The 19,239-nt window shown below is 47.8% G+C and overlaps 1 protein-coding gene across 1 annotated transcript in view; it reads right to left on the bottom strand.

Moving 5' to 3' along the window:
- The window catches only part of PPP1R3F (protein phosphatase 1 regulatory subunit 3F), a 209,376-nt gene that overhangs the window by 59,610 nt on the left and 130,527 nt on the right, over positions 1-19,239 (bottom strand). Inside the window, exons 2-3 of the mRNA XM_069645258.1 lie at positions 9,214-9,269; positions 8,685-8,761 (exon numbers count right to left, since the gene is read on the bottom strand). Coding sequence (XP_069501359.1) covers positions 8,685-8,761; positions 9,214-9,269 — 133 coding nt within the window. The remainder of the gene's footprint in view (positions 1-8,684; positions 8,762-9,213; positions 9,270-19,239) is intronic.

The following is a 19,239-nucleotide window of genomic DNA, read 5'->3' as shown; positions in this document are numbered from 1 at the left end:
CTCTGTGATGGTATCATCTGGGACTTCTTTAAATTGAGGGAGAAGCCCAGTTTGTGAAGGAAGTGGCAGACATAATCTAGCTGGATCTGAGCTTGTTCCGGAGATACAGCTCTGATCAGCCAATCGTCCAGGTAGGGGTAGACGTGAATCCCTTCACTCCTTAGACTTGCAGCCACTGCCGACATTAGCTTGGTGAATACCCTCGGGCAGAGGTCAGCCCAAATGGCAGAACTCGAAATTGATGAGAGCCACCAAATTGCGAACCACAGGTATTTCCTGTGTTTGAGATGGATTGGCACATGGAAATAAGCATCCTGAAGGTCCAGAGATACCAGCCAGTCCTGGAGCTGGAGGGCCTGAAGGATCTGAGAGAGAGTTACCATCTTGAACTTGTCCTTCCTGAGGAACTTGTTCAATTCTCGTAAGTCCAAGATAGGTCTCAGTCTTCCGTCCTTCTTCGGTATTAGGAAGTAGGGGGGGAGTACCAGCCCTTGTTCCTCTCCGCTACAGGTAGCGGTTCTATGGCACCTTTCTCCAGCAGGTCTACAATTTCCTGCAAGAGGAGCGGATCTGGAACTTTCAGAGAGCTGTTCCTCGGTGGATGACTCTGAGGAATGTGTAGAAAAGGCAGGCAGTAACCTTGCGCAACTGTCTCCAATGACCAAGCATCTGACATAACAGCCTGCCATTCCGTCAGATGTTGAGTTAGCCTGCCCCCTATTGGTGTCTTGTGAGGAGAGTCCTCAGAGTGATTTAGAGGCGGCTGATGCAGATGCCGAGGGTAAAGAGGCATCTGCTGCTGCTGCTGCGGCTTTTGTATTTTTACCGCGTCCTACTCAGGTGAATCTTTTTTGACCTCTTTGAACCGACTGTCCTCTGCCTTTTCCGAATGTGGAATAAAAGTGAAAGGACTTACCTCTCCAAGAGGTTCCTGAGGGGCGATATGGCGTTTGACGGATTGCAGCTCCCAGGGATTTTGCTGCTGCTTTGGATGTCTGTAACTTTTCTAGGCTGTCATCCGCCTTCTTACCAAACAAAGAATAGCCGTCAAAGGGCATATTTAAAAGTCTGGCTGGTACATCTGAAGCAAACCCAGACTTTCGCAACCACGCAAATCTGCGGGTTGTAGTACTTGCCGCCATGGCCCTACTGATACTATCAGCAGAATCAATGCCAGTTTGAAGGTATTCGCATATTGCGTCTTTACCATCCTTAACGATGTTTAGAAACGCTTCTCTTTCTTCTCCCTCTGGGAGGCAGTCAGCCGCTGATGAAGCACACTCCCAAAGTGTATGGCTGAACCTTGCGAGCGTACAAGTAGCGTTAATAGATTTCAACGCCATGATACATGCAGAAAAGACTTTCTTAGCCATAGAGTCGTATCTTTTGTCATCCCTGTCCTGTGGAACAGTAGGGTATGCCGATCTACTGCCTGATGCAGTTGCTGCTTGAACAACCAGACTCTCTGGAGTTGGATGTTTAGACAGAAATTCAGGGTCAGTAGCAGATACCCTATATTTGGCTGATAATTTCTTGTTAACCGCCGGGATAACCTCAGGAGTTTCCCAGTTAGCCAATATTTTTCTTTGTAATGCAGCATGAAATGGAACCACAGTATCCTCCTGTGGGCCTTTAACTAAAATGTCTGTAAGGTCATCCTGTTTAATGCAGGTGAAGGTGTAGACAAACCCATGAATTCTATAATCCTTGCCATTAAAATTCTGTAAGGGGTCTCGTCATGTTCCCCTGGGTCTGGTTTGGCAAATTCTACTTCTGGGGAAGTATCTAACCTACTTGCCTCATGTAAGGATTCTTGAAGGTCCTTCAACCTATTTTCCTCAGAGGTAAATTCCTCTGGTTCAGGTGTTGTGGTTCTCTGCAACCCAAAGGGTCTTTCTTGATCTGAATCCTCCCCTTCTTCATAAATTGAAGACAAGGGTCTGAAATAATCCGATCTTGGAAATTGATTAAATCCCATTTCCAGAGCAGAAGGGGCCAAATTTGTCGTAATTGGTTGAGAAAACGTCGATGCGGACGTTAAAGGCTTCGAAGACACCGAAAAAGGCGTCAAGAAGATCGAAAGAGGCCTCGAAGAGCTTGAGAGGATCGGAATCCTACTCGAGGTTGTCGATGACATTCTCGAGGTCGTGTTAGAGGCCCTGGGTATGACAACTGGCTGTAAGGTAGTGACGGCTGTGGGTTTGTTCTTTATCGGCATCGACGATGGCGTTGACTCAATCGACCTTTGCGTCGATGAGCCCTTCGATAATGGCGTCGATGACGCAGATTTATGCGTCGAAGGGACTTTCGACGATGGCGTCAATGGCACAGTGCCTTTGCTCGAGGGTTCTTGATGCTCTCGAGTAGTATCTTTCTCCGGGTGCAACGACTCGCGGCGTTTCGATTTTTCGGGTCTTTCACACAGGGTATCACCCTCAGCTGTCTTCGAGGGGGTCAAGGCCGCTTTCTCGAAGACGCTAAGCATCCTTTTACAGAATTCCTCCCACTCAGCCTGAGAGATATGTTTTGTGGGGTAGGTGACTCTTTCCAGGGAAACAGAAGAAGACGAGGTATGGGATCTTCAACATCTCTTACTCGAAGGCTTGGATCTCGAAGAGTAGGGGGAACTGCTTCGAGACCTAGAACGAGAATGTTTCCTGTGTCGGCGAGGAGACGGATGTCTCGACTCTGCCGAGGAAACTTTCAAAAGAGTTTTAACTGTCTTACCTCTCTCAAGCTTCCCCTTACGCTCCTTCAAGGCTTTTGCCGTCATGGACATGCAGTCCTCGCACTCCGAACATTGGTGCTCCGATGCCAGGCACCACAAACAGATCCTGTGAGGATCTGTCAACAACATTTTCTTTCCACAGTCTCGACATTTTTTGAAGCCGGGCCGTGGAGTCATCGGTTCGGATGAGGAAGCCATCGAATAAGTGTTGGTATTCTCGAGGAATAATGAAGAATATATCTGACTAACGAACTGAGCAACGCGATTCCGAGGCCCATGAAGCGCGGAAAAATGGAACTGAGCAACGGACGCTGCGCGAGTCTATTTATATGCATGATGAAGTCGGCGCCGATACAGGAGCTGTCGAGGGACATCGGCTCGAGGGACGTCGACGCGCAGCGCCCTCTATTGAAAAAAGAATTCCGAGCTGGAGATGATCTATCAAGATAAGGAATACGTTGGAGGACACAATCCCTTCGAAGATTTGTTATTGGTGGAGGAGTAATTCTCTTATGCAAAATCTTCATTTAGATCGTTCAGCAAGGACTGTATTCTTTTCCTCTTTTCATTCCTGTGTTCCTGCAAGCCCACTCTGGAAGGAGGGGAAGAGGTGAGAGGAACTGTCCCTTTGCTTCCAGGTGTTGCATTCCCAGGAGAGGTTTTAATAGACATTTTAGCTGTGGAGCCCAACGGCTTCCTGATTGGCATTTCATCTTTATTCTCCGGGTTCCCTCTGCGTGTGGGAGTCTGTTTTTTTTTACAGCAGGGACATGTACATTATCTTCCTTCTGTGCACTCCGGCTGCCCAAGATTGTTCCAAAACTGCCGATCCAACAGGTAGCTTTGCTACTGCAGACGCAGACTCATTAAAAACTATGAGAAGATATTGCTCCATAGCCTTCCCAGCACTTAGAGAAACTCTGTCAATCATCAGATGGCTGTTATCTTTGAGAGTCACCATCAATCTGCAATTGCTCCCATTAGCTCGACACAAAATGGCTTTAATGTTCTGGCTCAATTTAAACGGTTTGTGAATTCCTCCAGCACTGTAGACAACCAGCAAGCTAACTCTGCCATCTTTTTCTGAAATTCAAACCAACCTTCCTTCCATATTGAAGTGCTAATGTACTTGGAACATGATCGTGACATACACACATCTCTTGAGTAATCCTCAGTTAGAGACTGGTCCGCTTTTCACCTTTATAGAATTTCCAGCCACCCAGTTACAAATAGTTCTTACTGGATCCATTTGGTGGCATGTGTGTTTTTGGTCGTCTTCTGCACTGCCACAAAGACACACATAGTTGATTCCAATTCCACCGAGGAACTGGTTATTGGTGTTTAATGGTGCCTGTTGTTGTTAATTGATTGACATTTCTGCGCAACTAGTAGCCTCTTCCTTGATTATTGCCTTGAACAAGTCTTTACATTCTCTAATTTGCAGTCGCAATAACAAACCAAATTCGGGTTCCTCCACCCCTAGGTGTTTTACTGTTACTCACACGGTGTATGCATGCACACTCCCTGTCACTCATAGAGAGAAACAGAGCCGAGCTGGAGTGCGAGCTTCCCTTCATTCTTCCTCCTCCAACTGCCCTGTTTCCTTCCCTCGCCCTTCCCTTTTCCTTTCCTCCCGCCAGTGTCTTTCCCATAAATGTCGTTCATGATTTAAGGTGGACCCGTAGGGTTACTCCACAACACCTTCCCCCAAAGTTATTGCCAAGCTACTCTTGTGGGTGTCCATTAATTATCTGTTGCTTGTGGTTGTCGACCTCTCTAGTACCAGGCATTTATATCCCCTCTTTGTTATCCTTGCCTCTTTGAGTACCCCCTGTAGTACCCGTCCGGTGGTTCTTCTGGTCTCTCGTGCTCATGAAGATGGAGCACCTCTAATTCGTGGGTCACTCTCCTTTGTTCAGGTGGCATTAGCGTCAGTCGGTGGAGGACTCCTTCCCAACAAACTTCCATGAGGTGATTCTACCTTCCACATCTCGTGCACCACTGCCCCATTTCTGGGCACAGTCCCCTGTGTGAGAAAGTCCCACCACACTTACAACACTTGCGCTCCCCTCTGCTCCGACGCTTTTGGTAAGGAAAAATGAGTAACAGAAATGTTGGCGCGTGAACGTTATTCATGTTACAACAAACATAAAACAAGTGGATGTAAGTACATGTCTGCTAACCTTTCTCAGAGCCAAGAGAGGAAGAGTCAAGGTTGTCCGATAGCATCTTAATGTACTCTGGGACAGAAGTTAGAGTCATAAGGTAAAAGTGTGGTGGAGTAATTGGTGGGAAGGGAACATTGTTGGTTAATGTGTGCAGGCATATCTTGGTTAGATTCTTCTGTTCATGGAGCCAGTTTTTCATATTAGTTTTTAACCTCTTGTTGTGTTGTATTTTGCTGTTAGGGATTTTAGGTGCCACAGTAGTGTAGTGCAAATTAGCAGAATATCAAGACTAGTTGCTTATTTTAAGAGAAAGACAATTTCAGGTAATTGGTGTGGCTTGTGCCTTATTAAATCTGTTTGAATAGGTGAGAATTGTCTTTGTGCGCTGCTAAAAATCTTCTGAGCAGCACCCAGAAGGAAGCTGGGTAAGCGCACATGCGCATAGCTTAGAGGGAACATTGGTTTTCACCCTTTCATGGATGCGTGCCAGCTCTAAAATCTTTTCTAGTGGGAGTTTTTTTTTTTTTAGGAGATGATTCCTCAGGGCAGCTGGTGTGCAGCCCTCTATAATTCTTAGACGTATCGCTTCCTCGTGCGAGAATTTGCCAAATTCACAGTGTGCTATGTTCTTCTGCAGTCTTACGTACGACAAACTTCTCCACTGTCTCGTGCGGTAGTTGAAGGTGTATCTCTTCAAATCTTTATTTGGCTGGGCTACTAACTTCTTGTTCAGTGCTTCAATGGCCAGATCGTACGTTGATCTTTCCGGTGTTGGTATGGTCTTCAGTATCCCTTTTACTTCTTTCCCAGTCAGGTTAGTAAATATATCTAGGAGTGTTGTTGATGTACTGTCTCCGATTGTCTTCACGAAATCTGTGAACTCCTCCAGCGACTCTTCCCATCTGGGGCCCGGTCCTGTTGTGGCTGAAGTTGAAATGGTTGGGGCCTTATCAAGAACGCTGCTCTGTATGCATAGGCTATTTGGCACGCCACCTCTCTTTTGCTTCATCCTCTCCCATCGTGGTTAGGTCGTGGGTCTCGCTTGTATGCCGGTGCTATCATCTCCTTCTGATGTGTGGCACCCTTCACTGTATCCTTGGTGGTTAAAGGGAACTGCAGCCCTGGGCAAACAGACGCTTCCAGCCCCGTATGTTAGCATGGTGGTGGGCAGCTTGACATGTCCTCACTGGAGTAGGTGCAGCGTGTACACTGGTTTTGTGCACCTGTGGGCACACTACCAACTCTAGGGTGGCCCCCTGGTAGCAGTTGAGAAGCGCGGGTCTCAGCCTGCTGTGCGTGTGTCTAGCCCCTATCGCACCCCTGCCCCTCTGTTAATCCCGGGGTGTATGGGCCCGAGTCCTTGCTGTGCCACTTACTTTTGTGCCCGCGAAATCCCTGGATGGTCCTCCCGTGCTCGGTGGCGCTGGGACTGCGGCACCCTGCACTTGCAGTAGGTGCTGTGCGGGCCATGCTGCTGCAGGCTCTACGTCTGCTGGAAGCCTGCGTGCCTGTGGCGTACATGGTCCATTTGTCACACCCTGGAACACCCTGGAGTGGTGGGAAACCTGCAATTGTGAGCACCGGACAGCCATCCTGGGTGACGGGTATCCTTGCCACGATCTTCACCCGTGCAACGGATTGTCGTAGTTGCAGCGCACAGCCTGCTGGAACAGTGGATGCTCAATATGGTGCCCCACGGTGTACGGCGTCTTCAGCATGCAGCGGACTGCCGTCCATGCTAGTGGCAGATTGATGGCAAATGTGGATCCCATCCTCGTCACCAGTTGTTTTACTACTCACCCCTCGTATGCATGCACTCTTGCATTCAGTCATAGAGCTAAACGGAGTACAGCTGGAGCGCGACCTTCCCTTTATTCTTCCTCCTCCAACTGACCCGATTCCTTCCCTCGCCCCTCCTTTTTATTTCCTCCCGCCAGTGTCTCTCCCCTTAAGGTCATCCATGTTTTAAGGTGGACCTGTCGGGTTACTCCACAACACCAGGCGCAAAGGTCAGTACTTGTATCTCCTGTTGGGGGCGCTTCTTGGTCAGTGCAAAAACATTAATGGGACTCAACAAATTGCAGGCCCCGGACCTCAAAAACCCCTGCTGCAACCCTGGTTGCTACACCATGTCTATGGCACACTGCTTTGAAGATGGACAATACTGAGATCACTCATGGTGCCAGATATTTATTATACTTCTGTTACCGGTTCCATGAAAACCTGTGCGTGCTCTTTAAAAGAAATACATAAAATGGATTTGAGGCGTGGCTCCCATTTCCCATTGTCAAAGGGACTCCTTTTTAGTCCCTTGAAAGTTTGATTACAGGGTCTGAGCCATAATCCTCCTCCTGCATTTATGAGAATAGACTCCCAGGCACTTGCAACAGGATCAACGTTTGGGCTATAAGCATAGGACAGCTACGACGCCTCTTCCAGCCCCAGTTAACACAAGGACCCCTTCTCTACATTGCTCAGAAACCTACCACTTGTCTAATAACCTAAGGCAGTAACCAAAGACTGCCACAACCATCTTTACCAAGCATCAATATTTTCTGCCCGTGCAGATACCAGCATGACCCACGTACTTTAGGAGAAACACACCCAGTCATGTTTTTCTTTGCATTCTGGAGCTTGAGGTCCAGGATTTATAACAGCAAAAGCAAAAAGCGGCCCTGGATGTGCCCTTACCAAATGACGTGGGGCATGTTGTGCATTTGCTAAATGGCGTGGGGCATGTTAGCATGCAGGCCATGCCCCCAAAAGAAATTAAAATGTGTACAAATCACTAGCCAATGATGGAAATGGTTAAAGCAAAGGGGGCGGGAGCAGTGGGATGCAAGGTCATGGTGTGGTTGACCCAAGGTTCTTGGGGTTAACACATTTAAGATGGAAGTCCTTCACCGGAAGCAGTTCATTTCAGTGGCATAATCAGCTACCCCCACATAATTCAGTGCGGATCATAAAATTATCGCCTGTAAACTGACCCACTTAGTTCCCACCTGGGCCTTTTTGCTGATCTCATGTCAAGAAAATCAAATGAATACAGGAATGCTTGCAGGTGCACACTGTAAAAGTTGGACAACTGTTTATAAATCTGTGGTTTCAAGCTCCAAATGTGTATTTAGCACGTGTTACAGCTGGGTAAACTCCACGCTTAATTTCTTGTCCCTATGCCTGGGTCTTCCCCTGACACCACCCGCTTGCTAAAACCATCATAAGACTTCACATTCACCCATAGCCCTGCGCTCCCAAACCTCAGTCCCATTTTTTATTCTATGGGTTTGAAATGCCATGACATCGCCACTGCCCACAGGTAAATATTGCAGTTACGGATGTCCATTACTTTTTAATCACTTTAATTGTTTTAAATATCCGCTCCTTCTCAACCGCACTCCTGCTGTGTTCCTTGTATTTGCTCAAGCAATTGGCAAAGTCTCGCTAGTGAAACTTGTCTGGGAAACCTTGGACTCATGGAATACTCCTCCTGCCTGCTTTGGCTGGTTTACAGAGATTTTGGCCGGATTCGTTACTGACCACCAGGCTATCCTGAAACTGTATTGGGGAATTTCTGCAGCACAGCACATCCTGGTAAAGATTAGGATCCGAAGCCGACCAGCAGCAGGATCCACCCTACAGTGCATGATGGGGTCAAGATAAGGGCAGGATAAAAGTGTGAGTGTGGAAAGAGACTGTCGCTGTGGCAGCTCAGCTGCTTGCGATATACCATCCTGACACCCTTAAGCCGCAATGTTGCAGTCTCTCAGTGTGTCAGAGTTTCAACTTACCTGGTTGCTGGGCCGCTCTGGATGAAGCGGTGTGGGCTTAAGCAGTTGGGGTACACCATCTTGTCCAATGGCCAACCCTACAGGAAAGTTAACAAGGCAAAAAAGGGCAGATTCAATTACTGGAACACCTTGAAACCTGTACATTCAAAATTCACCAGAACAATGGTGCCAAGAGGTCCACACTGCAAGAAAGGGCACACGTTGCAAGCTTCCCATGGCACAGACAGAAAGGGGGAGTTCAGTGGACTACAGAAATCAGACAGTGCAGGGGGAACACATGGCTTGCGTCCTAAAACAGTAACATGAGACGGACTGCATAGAAGCATGTCTACAGCCCAGACACCAGAGGATCAGAGCAAAGAAAAGAAGTGTTGGTGTGGGGGAATTGAGGGGGCACTTGGGTGAAGCCTCACAAACATGAGTGGGTCACTATACAAGAATCTGGCAGAAGATAGACGGGAACATCAGGAGCCGCGCACTGCAACGCGGTCCTGCAAGCCATAGCCTAATGCTGTATTATTTCACTTACCTGCTGGGAGAAAGGTGTTTGGAATGTTGGGTGCCCCCGAGACCTCCTCTGCGGATCTGTAAGAGCCAAGTGAACAATTAGTTGGCACGGGACCAAGTATCCCAGAAACAGTTAGCAGGAGCTATGCATCTCTCCCACCGTCTCACCCCTTTTCTCTCTTTACGAAAGACTGCACAGGGGGGCACGGACAAGAGCTAATCTGACAGATTCCTCTGCGCTCAGCTAAGACTCAGAAAGGAAATAACTCCACTAGCAGCAGCAAGTAAAGGACTCCACCAACAACAAGTATACGATTCACCACCAAGAACCACCAACAGCAGGGACAAGAGTCCACCAACAGTCAGAACAACCAGAGTCTACCAAGATCAAAGACAAGGACTCACAGTCACCAACATCAAAAAGAAAGGCGTCCAGCAGATATCCAAATAGAACATCAAAGCCACGATAACAGAACAACAATAGCAAGGACAATGGTCTACCAAGACAAAGGCAAGAGTCTGTCAACCTAAAATACACACATCTGCCAACATAATAGATAAGATTGTAGCAACATCAAATTCAAGAATATAGTTTCATCAAAAGACAAGAATATAGCAACATTAAAGACCATATTTAAAGCAAGGGCACAATCTGCCAACAGAAGGCACCAGGGTCCACCAGGGGCAAGAACAAAAGCCCACAGCAGCATGGAGAAGAGTGCCCAAATAGAAAAAACGCGAGCACACCAACATCAATGATACAAGTCCACAAATAGGGACAAAAAAGTAGTCTATTGTCATTTAGTTCGGTTTGAATGCAAGAACATATGAACGGTGATAAAAGGTTCAAATTGCACACAAAAAGGAAGGGACTAGGACAGAGAGATAAAAATCACTACACATTATTTAACTGCTGGTCAGCTTCCTAATTACAATCTTCTAAAATATGCACATTAGATGAAGCCATTAGTTAGTGCATTCATTAATAGGCAAGTTGCTTCATCTTTTGAATGTTTCCCAAATTGGTCAGACCAATTGAATAACGTGCAAGATACGTGCCTCCATGTTTCCCTTTCAAGTCCCTGTCAATCTTCTCTCAAAGAAGCAATTCCACGACTCAACTCTTAAATAGTAGCAGCACGTTTTTTCCCAGTCAGACAGTTCTCTTTTCTGTAATGGGTCCCGGCAATTCTCAAGATAAGAATTTGAGTAAAGAATGTTATCACCCATTTTGGGAAGTTGGGAGTAAAATTATTTTTTAGGGAGTAAAAATCCAGTTCTCATTAAGGCTGCCTAGTTTTTAGGCAATTGGAAATATACGTTAAATAAATGAAAATATGAATTTTTCTTTAAATCAAAACATTATTTGCAGCTGGAAATTCCCTTACATGAAAAGAGGCATGTTTATCATATAGTCTGTACTCATATCGGGCAGCACTATAGAAAAGGTCTATTTTTGTGGAAGGTGCTGCTCATGCCACTGGTCTGACCACATCACCTAAGCAGTGCAGGTGGCATAAATGGTCAGACATATGAAAGTTCCTGTGTCTTCCTGTTTGTCTTTGATGCATGCATTAACCAAATTTGAATAGGCCTGGTTTTGAGGACGAGCAAGGTGGTGATACGGGGGGACCATAGGAAGGATACTCTTGTCACCCTACCTTTTTAGACACATGGCAGAGGACAGCCACAATGCCTCAATGCAGGCCAGTTCTGGGGCCTGGACCATCACCAATTGCGCACTTTTGTTCTGGAAGCCCTACTTCTACCCAAACTCCAGGTATGACACTGTAAGGTAATAAGGTCATACCCAAATGGGAAAGGATGCAGCTTTCTAAAAACAAACTTCCAATTCCACTGTAGGGTCCGGAGGTATAGCAATGATGGAACGGTGAGTAGACATGCTCTCCTGGCTTCCTCCATGCTGATACCATCTGGCGTGCCCAAAGAGCAACTATCCTTCACCTCTTTTCCCTCTTGCAACACGGCAAACTTCCATAAAGTGTTCCCGAACCTGGTAGTGGGGTTACTGAGCTCTACTGTGCAGAAACGGAGCAGCAGGGCTGAAGAAGGAGGCTCACTCTCAGCCTGGGAGATATTCCCAAGATGACAGCAACTGGGTGAGAGCAGCTCTCACTTCTGGGATCGAGTGACTGCGGCCCAGCATTTTGTCATAGTGCACAGGGAGTTTCGGCCCAGCACCCCCATGGAGGGCTGTGTGCTCCTTTGTACAGTTACCGCACAACGGTCTCTAGAATGTGGAGGGGTAACAGATAATAATATCACTATATATGGGATACATTACTCACCGTAATCGTATTTCTGATGCTTGTATCTGCTTAGATTCACATGCTGTGCATAGGCCGACATCTAGTGGAAGCTGCAGAGTATTACAGTTTGTTTTTCGAAACTCGAAAATGGGCGTCGACACAGGGCGTGCCAGTAATACTATCCCTAGTGTGACGTCCACTGTACCCAAGATCCCTCACGCGTCTAGGATCCTCAGATTGTATTTTTTCTGACATGAGGTAGCATGAGGAGTAGCGGGAGTACAGATAATCCAAGCAGATAGAAAGGTAAGACTACAAGCAACCATGCACCTTCTCTCAGAGGGGAAGAAGGGTGGTCGCATGTGAATCTAAGCAGATACAAGCATCAGAAATACGATTACGGTGAGTAATGTATCCCTTCTGAGGCTTGTGGAATCTGATTAGATCACATGCTGTGCATAGATTAGCGAGCAGTACCTGAAGAAGAGGTGGGATGTGAGAAGGGTCATGAGCAAATAAGTGTCTTAGAACCTCTTGTCCCACTTGTGTATCTGCCTTGGAATGGGTGTCAATGCAGTAATGCTGAGTAAAAGTGTGAATAGAGCTCCAAGTAGCTGCTTTGCAAATGGTGTCAAGGGGTACATTTGCAATGAAAGCCAGAGTGGCCCCAATTCCTCTAGTAGAGTGGGCTCTTGGCGTGAAAGGCAGAGTTCTTTCAGAGAGTGAGTAACACAGCTGGATACAGTTAATAATCCACTTTGTGATGGCACCTTTAGAGACGCGATCCCCCTCTCTGCCTGTAGCTACGGAGACAAACAGTTGATCTGTTTTCCTTAGCGGTCTGGTTTTATTTACATAGTACAGGACCGCCCTACGCACATCTAGGGTGTGTAGTTTCACCTCAGCCGAACTTGGAGGGTCCTGGAAGAAAGCCGGAAGCTCGATGGACTGGTTTACGTGGAATTTAGATATAAACTTAGGTGAGAACCTAGGGTGTGTGCGTAAAACCAGTTTGTCTTTATGGACAGTAAAGAAGGGATCCTGCACTGACAGAGCCTGAATTTCACTGACCCTTCTTATAGAAGTAATAGCTACTAAGAAGGCCGTTTTATAAGTCAGGTGTTTGAGACTGCTTTTATGCATGGGCTCGAAAGGGGGGCCCATGAGCTTAGATAGCACCACATTAAGGTCCCACCCTGGTGGTGGGTTTGAAATAGGAGGGTGAAGTCTCTTTACTCCTTCCATGAAGGCTTTAACTACTGGTACTTTCCACCACGAGACCTTGTTATGGGAAGTGGTGTATGCCGACAGGGCTGCCAGGTGCACTTTCAGTGAGTTAAAAACCAACCCTGCATCTAGCAGGTGGAGCATGTATGTAACAATAGTGGAAGGAGTGCAATCAACTGGGTTGATTTGTCTACTCTGGCACCAGATAACGAATCTCTTCCACTTGTCAAAGTAACAGTGCCTTGTGTTTGATTTCCTAGATTCCTTTAGGATGTCCATACACCTCTGTGGTAAATTGAGATGTCCAAACTCTATGACCTCAAGAGCCATGCTGCCAGGTTCATTGAGTTGGGTTGCTGATGCACTGTTTGACCTTTGTGTTGGGACAGTAGGTTGTACTAGGCTGGAAGTTTGATGGGCTCGCACACCGCCATCCTGCGTAGGTGTGGGAACCACGGTTGTCTTGCCCACATGGGAGCAACTAGGACGAGCGTCATCGACTCTCTGTTCATCTTGTTGACCACCTTCCTGATGAGAGGAGTTGGTGGAAAAGCGTACGCAAACATCCCTGACCAGTTCATCCACAGGGCGTTCCCCTGGGAGTCTGGTTGGGGGAACCTGGATGCAAATCCTGGGCATTGTCTGTTTTCGCTTGTGGCGAATAAGTCTATAGTGGGGAAACCCCACTGAGAGAAGATATCTTCTACGACCTCTCTGTGTAGAACCCATTCGTGTTCCTCTGGGAGAGAGTCTCTGCTCAGAGCATCCGCTAGGGAATTGAGCTCCCCTGGAACATGTTGTGATGACAGGAAGATGTTCCGTCTGAGTGCCCATATCCAGATTTTCTGGGCAAGCTTGGACAGATTTGGCGAACGAGTCCCTCCTTGCTTGTTCAGGTAGAACATGGCTATTGTGCTTTCCGTCCGGTTTTGCACTGACAGGTTTAGTAGGTGGGGCTCGAACGCTTGAAGCGCTCTGAATACTGCCAGAAGCTCTAGCAGGTTGATGTGGTTCTTGGCCACTGAGGGAGACCAGAGACCCTGAGCTGTGTGGTGGAGACGGTGAGCTCCCCACCCCGTCAGACATGCATCGGTAGTGACTACTGCCTGTACTTCGGGATCGTAAAAGGGTTTTCCCTGTGCAAGATTCTCTCTTGTCCACCAGTGAAGGCTTTGTACTAGTGTTGGCGAAACGACCACTAGATCGTCCCACTGACCACTTGCCTGAGACCACTGTTTCGCCAACCATTCCTGCATGGGACAAATGCGCAGGCGCGCGTGGGGGACCAGGTAAATACATGACGCCATCATGCCCAGCAAACGCATTGCTTTGCGTACCGTTATTTGGTGACCGGACTGATATTGCGGAATTTGCAGTAGTATATTCCGAATTCTTTCCTCTGAAGGAAATGTCAACCCCTCTTGAGTATCTAGGATTGCTCCTAGGAACTGTTTGGAGGTGCCTGGCACCAGGCTTGACTTTTTCTCGTTGATTGAGAAACCTAACTTGTGGAGGAGGTCGGTAGTCCTTTGAATGTTTGTTCTGCAAATTACTGGGGTTTCCCCCGTTATGAGCCAGTCGTCCAGATAAGGGTACACCGGGATTGCCTCCCTGCGTAGATGTGCCACCGCCACCGCCGATGAATACCCTTGGTGCCGAAGCTATCCCGAAGGGCAGTACCTTGAACTGGTAGTGCCGACTGTCCACCTTGAAGCGCAAGTACTTTCTGTGCGCTGGGAACATGAAAATAGGCATCTTTCATATCCAAGGTTGCCATGTAATCCCCCTTGCAGCGTAGTCATACAAAACTTTTGGGGCTTGACATACTTGTTGGCAGGCCGTAAGTCCAATACTGGGTGCATTGTCAAATCTTTTTTTGGCACAAGGAAGTAAGTTGAATAAATACCCTTGTTTACCTGGTGTCCCGGGACGAGTTCTATCGCGTCCTTTGCTAGCAGATTGGCGATCTCCTCGAGGAGAATCTTCTGATGTTCTAAAGAGTGTACTCTTTGTTGTTGTGGGGGATGGTTCCGGGGACGCTGCAGTAGTTCTATACAGTACCCTGCGGATACTGTTGACACCACCCATCTGTCTGATGTGATCCCTTCCCAAGCCTGGGTGAAGTTGGAAATGCGTCCCCCTCCTGGGGTTGCATGAGAAGGGACCCTGAACTGAGCGTCACTGCTTTGGTGGAGGCGTGCCGCCTCCTTTACTGGGGCTGCCTCTGCCTTTACCACGTCCCCTCCTATTACCCCTGCCGTAACCCTGGGTAGACTGTTGGCTTTTGTTCCACTGTGTACCCTGCCCATGGGAATAGTTTGATCCTCTCTCGGAATTTTGGCCGCGTGGGCGACGAAAATTACTATTCCCTCTCTGGTTAGGGGGTTTATTGGTTAACTGGCCAAGGGACTTGAGTGTCTCGTATTCGTCCTTGGCATTCTTCAGTGGTCCTCGACCGCCTTACCAAACAACAGATCGGCTTCCACCGGTTTGTCCAACAATGATGCCTGGGTTTCTGCCTTAAAACCAGACTGCCGTAACCATGCATGTCTCTTGATAACAGTACCTTCTGCTATTAATCTGCCTGCGTTGTCCGCAGCGTCAAAAGTTGCTTTTAAAATGCAACCAGACACGGCTCTACCCTCTGCGGAAATTCGTGCTAACTGGCCCTTTAAGGGTTCTGGTGCAGAGGCTATGAGTGCCGCGACTTCTTCCCACTGATGGCAGTTGTAGCTGGCCAACAGGGTGGTGGAGTTTACAATCCTTGCCTGATAGGCGGACGTTGAGGCTACCTTCCTGCCGAAACCATATAGTTTTTTGCTCTCCTTGTCTGGAGGAGCTTCGGACGATGACAAGGGTGTTCCAGCCCTCTTGCGAGTGTTAGTGACAACTAGGGAGGCTGGCTTCAGATGTCCTCTTATATAGATAGGGTCAGACTGGGCTGCCAGGAAAAGTTTTTCAACTCTGGGATTGACTGCTCTGGTGAGGTTCGGGTTCACCAGGGACGGGTCTATTCTTCGCTGAATAGACTTAAGGATAGGGATGGTCTGGGCAACAGGCCTCCTTTTTCCCACTAACTCCTCGGCAAAGTCCCTCTCTTCCTGGACACCATGGGTGTCAATATGGAAATGTTCTGCTGCTCGTGCGAGAACCTCGTTCAGGAGGGGTTGGTTATCGACAGGGGAGTCGGTAACCGGGGCTTCCTTCTCTACCGGGGAATCTACTCTGTAGGTTTCAGGGTCTTCCTCTTCCTCTTCTTGGTCCTCATCATCCTCATAGTAGCCCGTCCCGGTTTGCTCTTCTATCATGCCAAAATCTTGGTCCTCACCAAAGGAAGTCTCTCCTTGATACAGTGAGTATGGCTGTGAGTATGGTTGTACCTCGAAGGGGTCTGTAGACCTCATCGGTGTCTCAAACCGGGGCTTCTTACTCGGGGGGATAGGATCATTATAGCCTGAGGGTGTAGCCCCTTGTGGATTATATAAAAGGAAATGGTCTGGATTTTTATCGTAAAAGTCTGCCAAATAAGACATCCTTGACATGACCCTATCTATGTCATCACTCGACCATTTTTTGGAACTGGGAATGACTCTCTCAGAAAGTCTAGGAGATTTAACTTGAGTAGATTTGCTGGTTTTAGGAATATTACCAGACCTGGTCTTGTCAGTTTGTTTAGGAGGAGACGAGTGTTTCACATGTGTGGAAGAGTGCAGGGGCTGCTTCTTCTGCTGTTTCCCCCCTCCCCGGGAGTGGAAAAGTGTTTTCCCTGTCCCTTTGTGGTTCCGGAGGTTTTCGACGCCTGGCGTCGAGGATCGGGGGTAGAGTCCCTGTCCTTCCAACATGGGGCCGCGCTGATCTTGTCTGCGGGCTCCGACTCCTGGAGAGCGGCCTGGGGGTGGAAGCCGTCTTCGTCCTCAGACGATCGAACTTCTGTTAGCCTAGTGAGCAAGGCACTCTTGGCAAGAGTGGATGATTGCCTGGAGTCATGCGGCGATCTCGATCGAGAACGCCCAGAGGACACCGATTCGGACCGTTCTGTTTGTGCCTCTTTCCGAGAACTCGACTTCGTCGAGTCTCGGTTGGACTTTGTGTGTTTTGTGTGAGTGGTGTGTGAAGCGATTGTGTCGCCAGGGGTCTTCCCCATAGCCGCCCTGTCGGATGACCTTCCGAGGGCGGTGACCTGCGTTCGGCTGTCTTTCGACGCTGTAATGCCCTCGCCGTCCGAAAGCATGGCATCGCTGCCATCGCTGAAGGCGCCCTCCGCTGCCATGGCCGCCTGCCTAGCGTGGTGGGCCCAACGCTTCGTCGAACGGTCCTCAAGTGTCTTAGGTTTAAACCTACTACACGCTCTGCAGTTCGCTTCGGGGTGGTCCCTCGGCAAGCAGAGATTGCACGTAGCGCGCCTGTCGACCCAAGGGTATTTGCGATTGCAATTGGGGCAGAATTGAAAAGGGGTACCCTCTATACGCACCCTGAGGCAGCGGGCTGGTAAGTGTAGGAAATGTATAAGGTGTACCTATTTACCAAGAGTGTAGAGTATGTGCAACCCCCCAATCTCCCTACTTGCAGGGCCGAGGCCAGAGGCCTTCCAAGGCCCGGGCCGAGGCCAGAAGCCTTCCGAGGCCCAAATCCGTCGTGCAGCAGCCGACGGTCGATTTCTTCTCCAAGCCGGCGTCGAGTGTCGAAGTTCGACGTTGGGATGGGGAAAGGATGTAATTAATCAATATTTAGCAAAAGTATGGCTAAGGCCAGGGGACTCCGCAAAATGCTTCCAACCAGTATGGCGGAAAAAAACAATCTGAGGATCCTAGACGCGTGAGGGATCTTGGGTACAGTGGACGTCACACTAGGGATAGTATTACTGGCACGCCCTGTGTTGACGCCCATTTTCGAGTTTCGAAAAACAAACTGTAATACTCCACAGCTTTCACTAGATGCCGGCCTATGCACAGCATGTGATCTAAGCAGATTCCACAAGCCTCAGAAATATATATATATATATATATATATATATATATATATATACACACATATATATACATAAACATATACATATATATATATATATACACACATATATATACATAAACATATACATATATATGGTCGGCGTAAGTATTGTCACTGGGAAAAGGTCCTGATGACTTTTTATAGGTGACCATATATAGGGACAGGGGCAGCGGGGATGTCCGCCACTCCCTTTGAAAAAAATAAAGGGTTTGGGGGTTGCAGGGGTGTCCCTCACATGTTCCATCTAATAATGTCCCTGCAAAAAACAGCAATTTTTCAGCAATTTCTTTTGCAAGGCGTTATTTTTGAGGGGACATTATTACATGGAACCCGTGGAGGTGGATGGCAGAAGCTTCTGACCCCAGGGAGGAAGCAGGGACTTCTGTGGTCGGGTCCATTCCCATGGTTCCTCTTGGAGGCGCTGAGAGAACCCTGGTTAAAGAGGTCCTGGAACAACAATTGAGCTGTGGCGTCACTTACATTTCCCTATTGAGATCAATAGGGGAACCAGAGCCATAAAGTATCAAACATGGTCTCGCTGCACCATATCGCCACTCATATCAGTTCATTAGTTAATTGGAAAACACAGCTTTAGACTGCTTTGAGGCTGGACTCCAAGAGTGTCATGCAACAGAATCTTCACCTGCAAAGGGGGGCACAAGTTTCTGAGGACTTCTAATTTAGCAGACAGCTTTGGACTTAAGGAATCCCTGCACAAAATCTACATTTTAGTGGGCCTGAACCTTCCTGGTGAGGCATGAATTGACGGATGGTTTAACAGACTTTCAGAGAACTTGATGGGCTGGGAGAGATAATCAACAGAAGTGCCTCAAGAATGTCAAACTTCCACAAGCAAAGGAATAAGAAAGGCTGGAAACAATTGACTGCCGGCAGAGTGAGTTCAAACTCAGAGTGAGGACTTGGAGAATTGCTATAGATGGGAGAACATTCAAGACACATTTCTAGTCAAAGGTGGTGAGCAAGACAACCTTAGAGACCACTTTGCATTTATCCTGAAAACCCAGGACAGCACAGTGAAGTTGGGCAGGGTGCACAGGGTGAGCCCGACACTTCCTCGTATAACGTCCAAGCCTGGTGACATTCTTCAGCAACCTCATTCCTTTCCACAGAAAAGGGACATTCTTTCATCGCTGAGAAATATGCCCAACTCATTGTTTTGGGGGCATAATTACTGTCTATACCACAATCTTTTAGCATCAGCTAATTTGACATAGAGTGGAAAGGAGGTCAGTAACAAGTAAACTTCAAGAAAGTAAGCTATGACAAAGATGGACCTATTCCATTTTGCTTTGCCTGCCATTGTAAAGAATAATCAGTCAAATCTCTGGAGGGCGCAGTTCCATTCTTGATCTCCTGCTGAACACAAATCGAACTGCACAGATGAGAACCACAGAAGACAAACCAGGTGCTGGAAAAGGATTCTTCTGAAAGGAGAGCCGAGTGACGAAGGAACCCTAGAGCATACAAGCAATGATGACGCCGAAAGGGATTTGACTTGAACTGCATTCCTCCCCAATGGA

This window comes from Ambystoma mexicanum, chromosome 2p (genome assembly GCF_040938575.1).
Source record: "Ambystoma mexicanum isolate Mex_15411 chromosome 2p, UKY_AmexF1_1, whole genome shotgun sequence".
Lineage (NCBI taxonomy): Eukaryota > Metazoa > Chordata > Amphibia > Caudata > Ambystomatidae > Ambystoma > Ambystoma mexicanum.
Note: the sequence above shows the minus strand (reverse complement) of the source record. Positions and strands in the feature narration are given on the sequence as shown.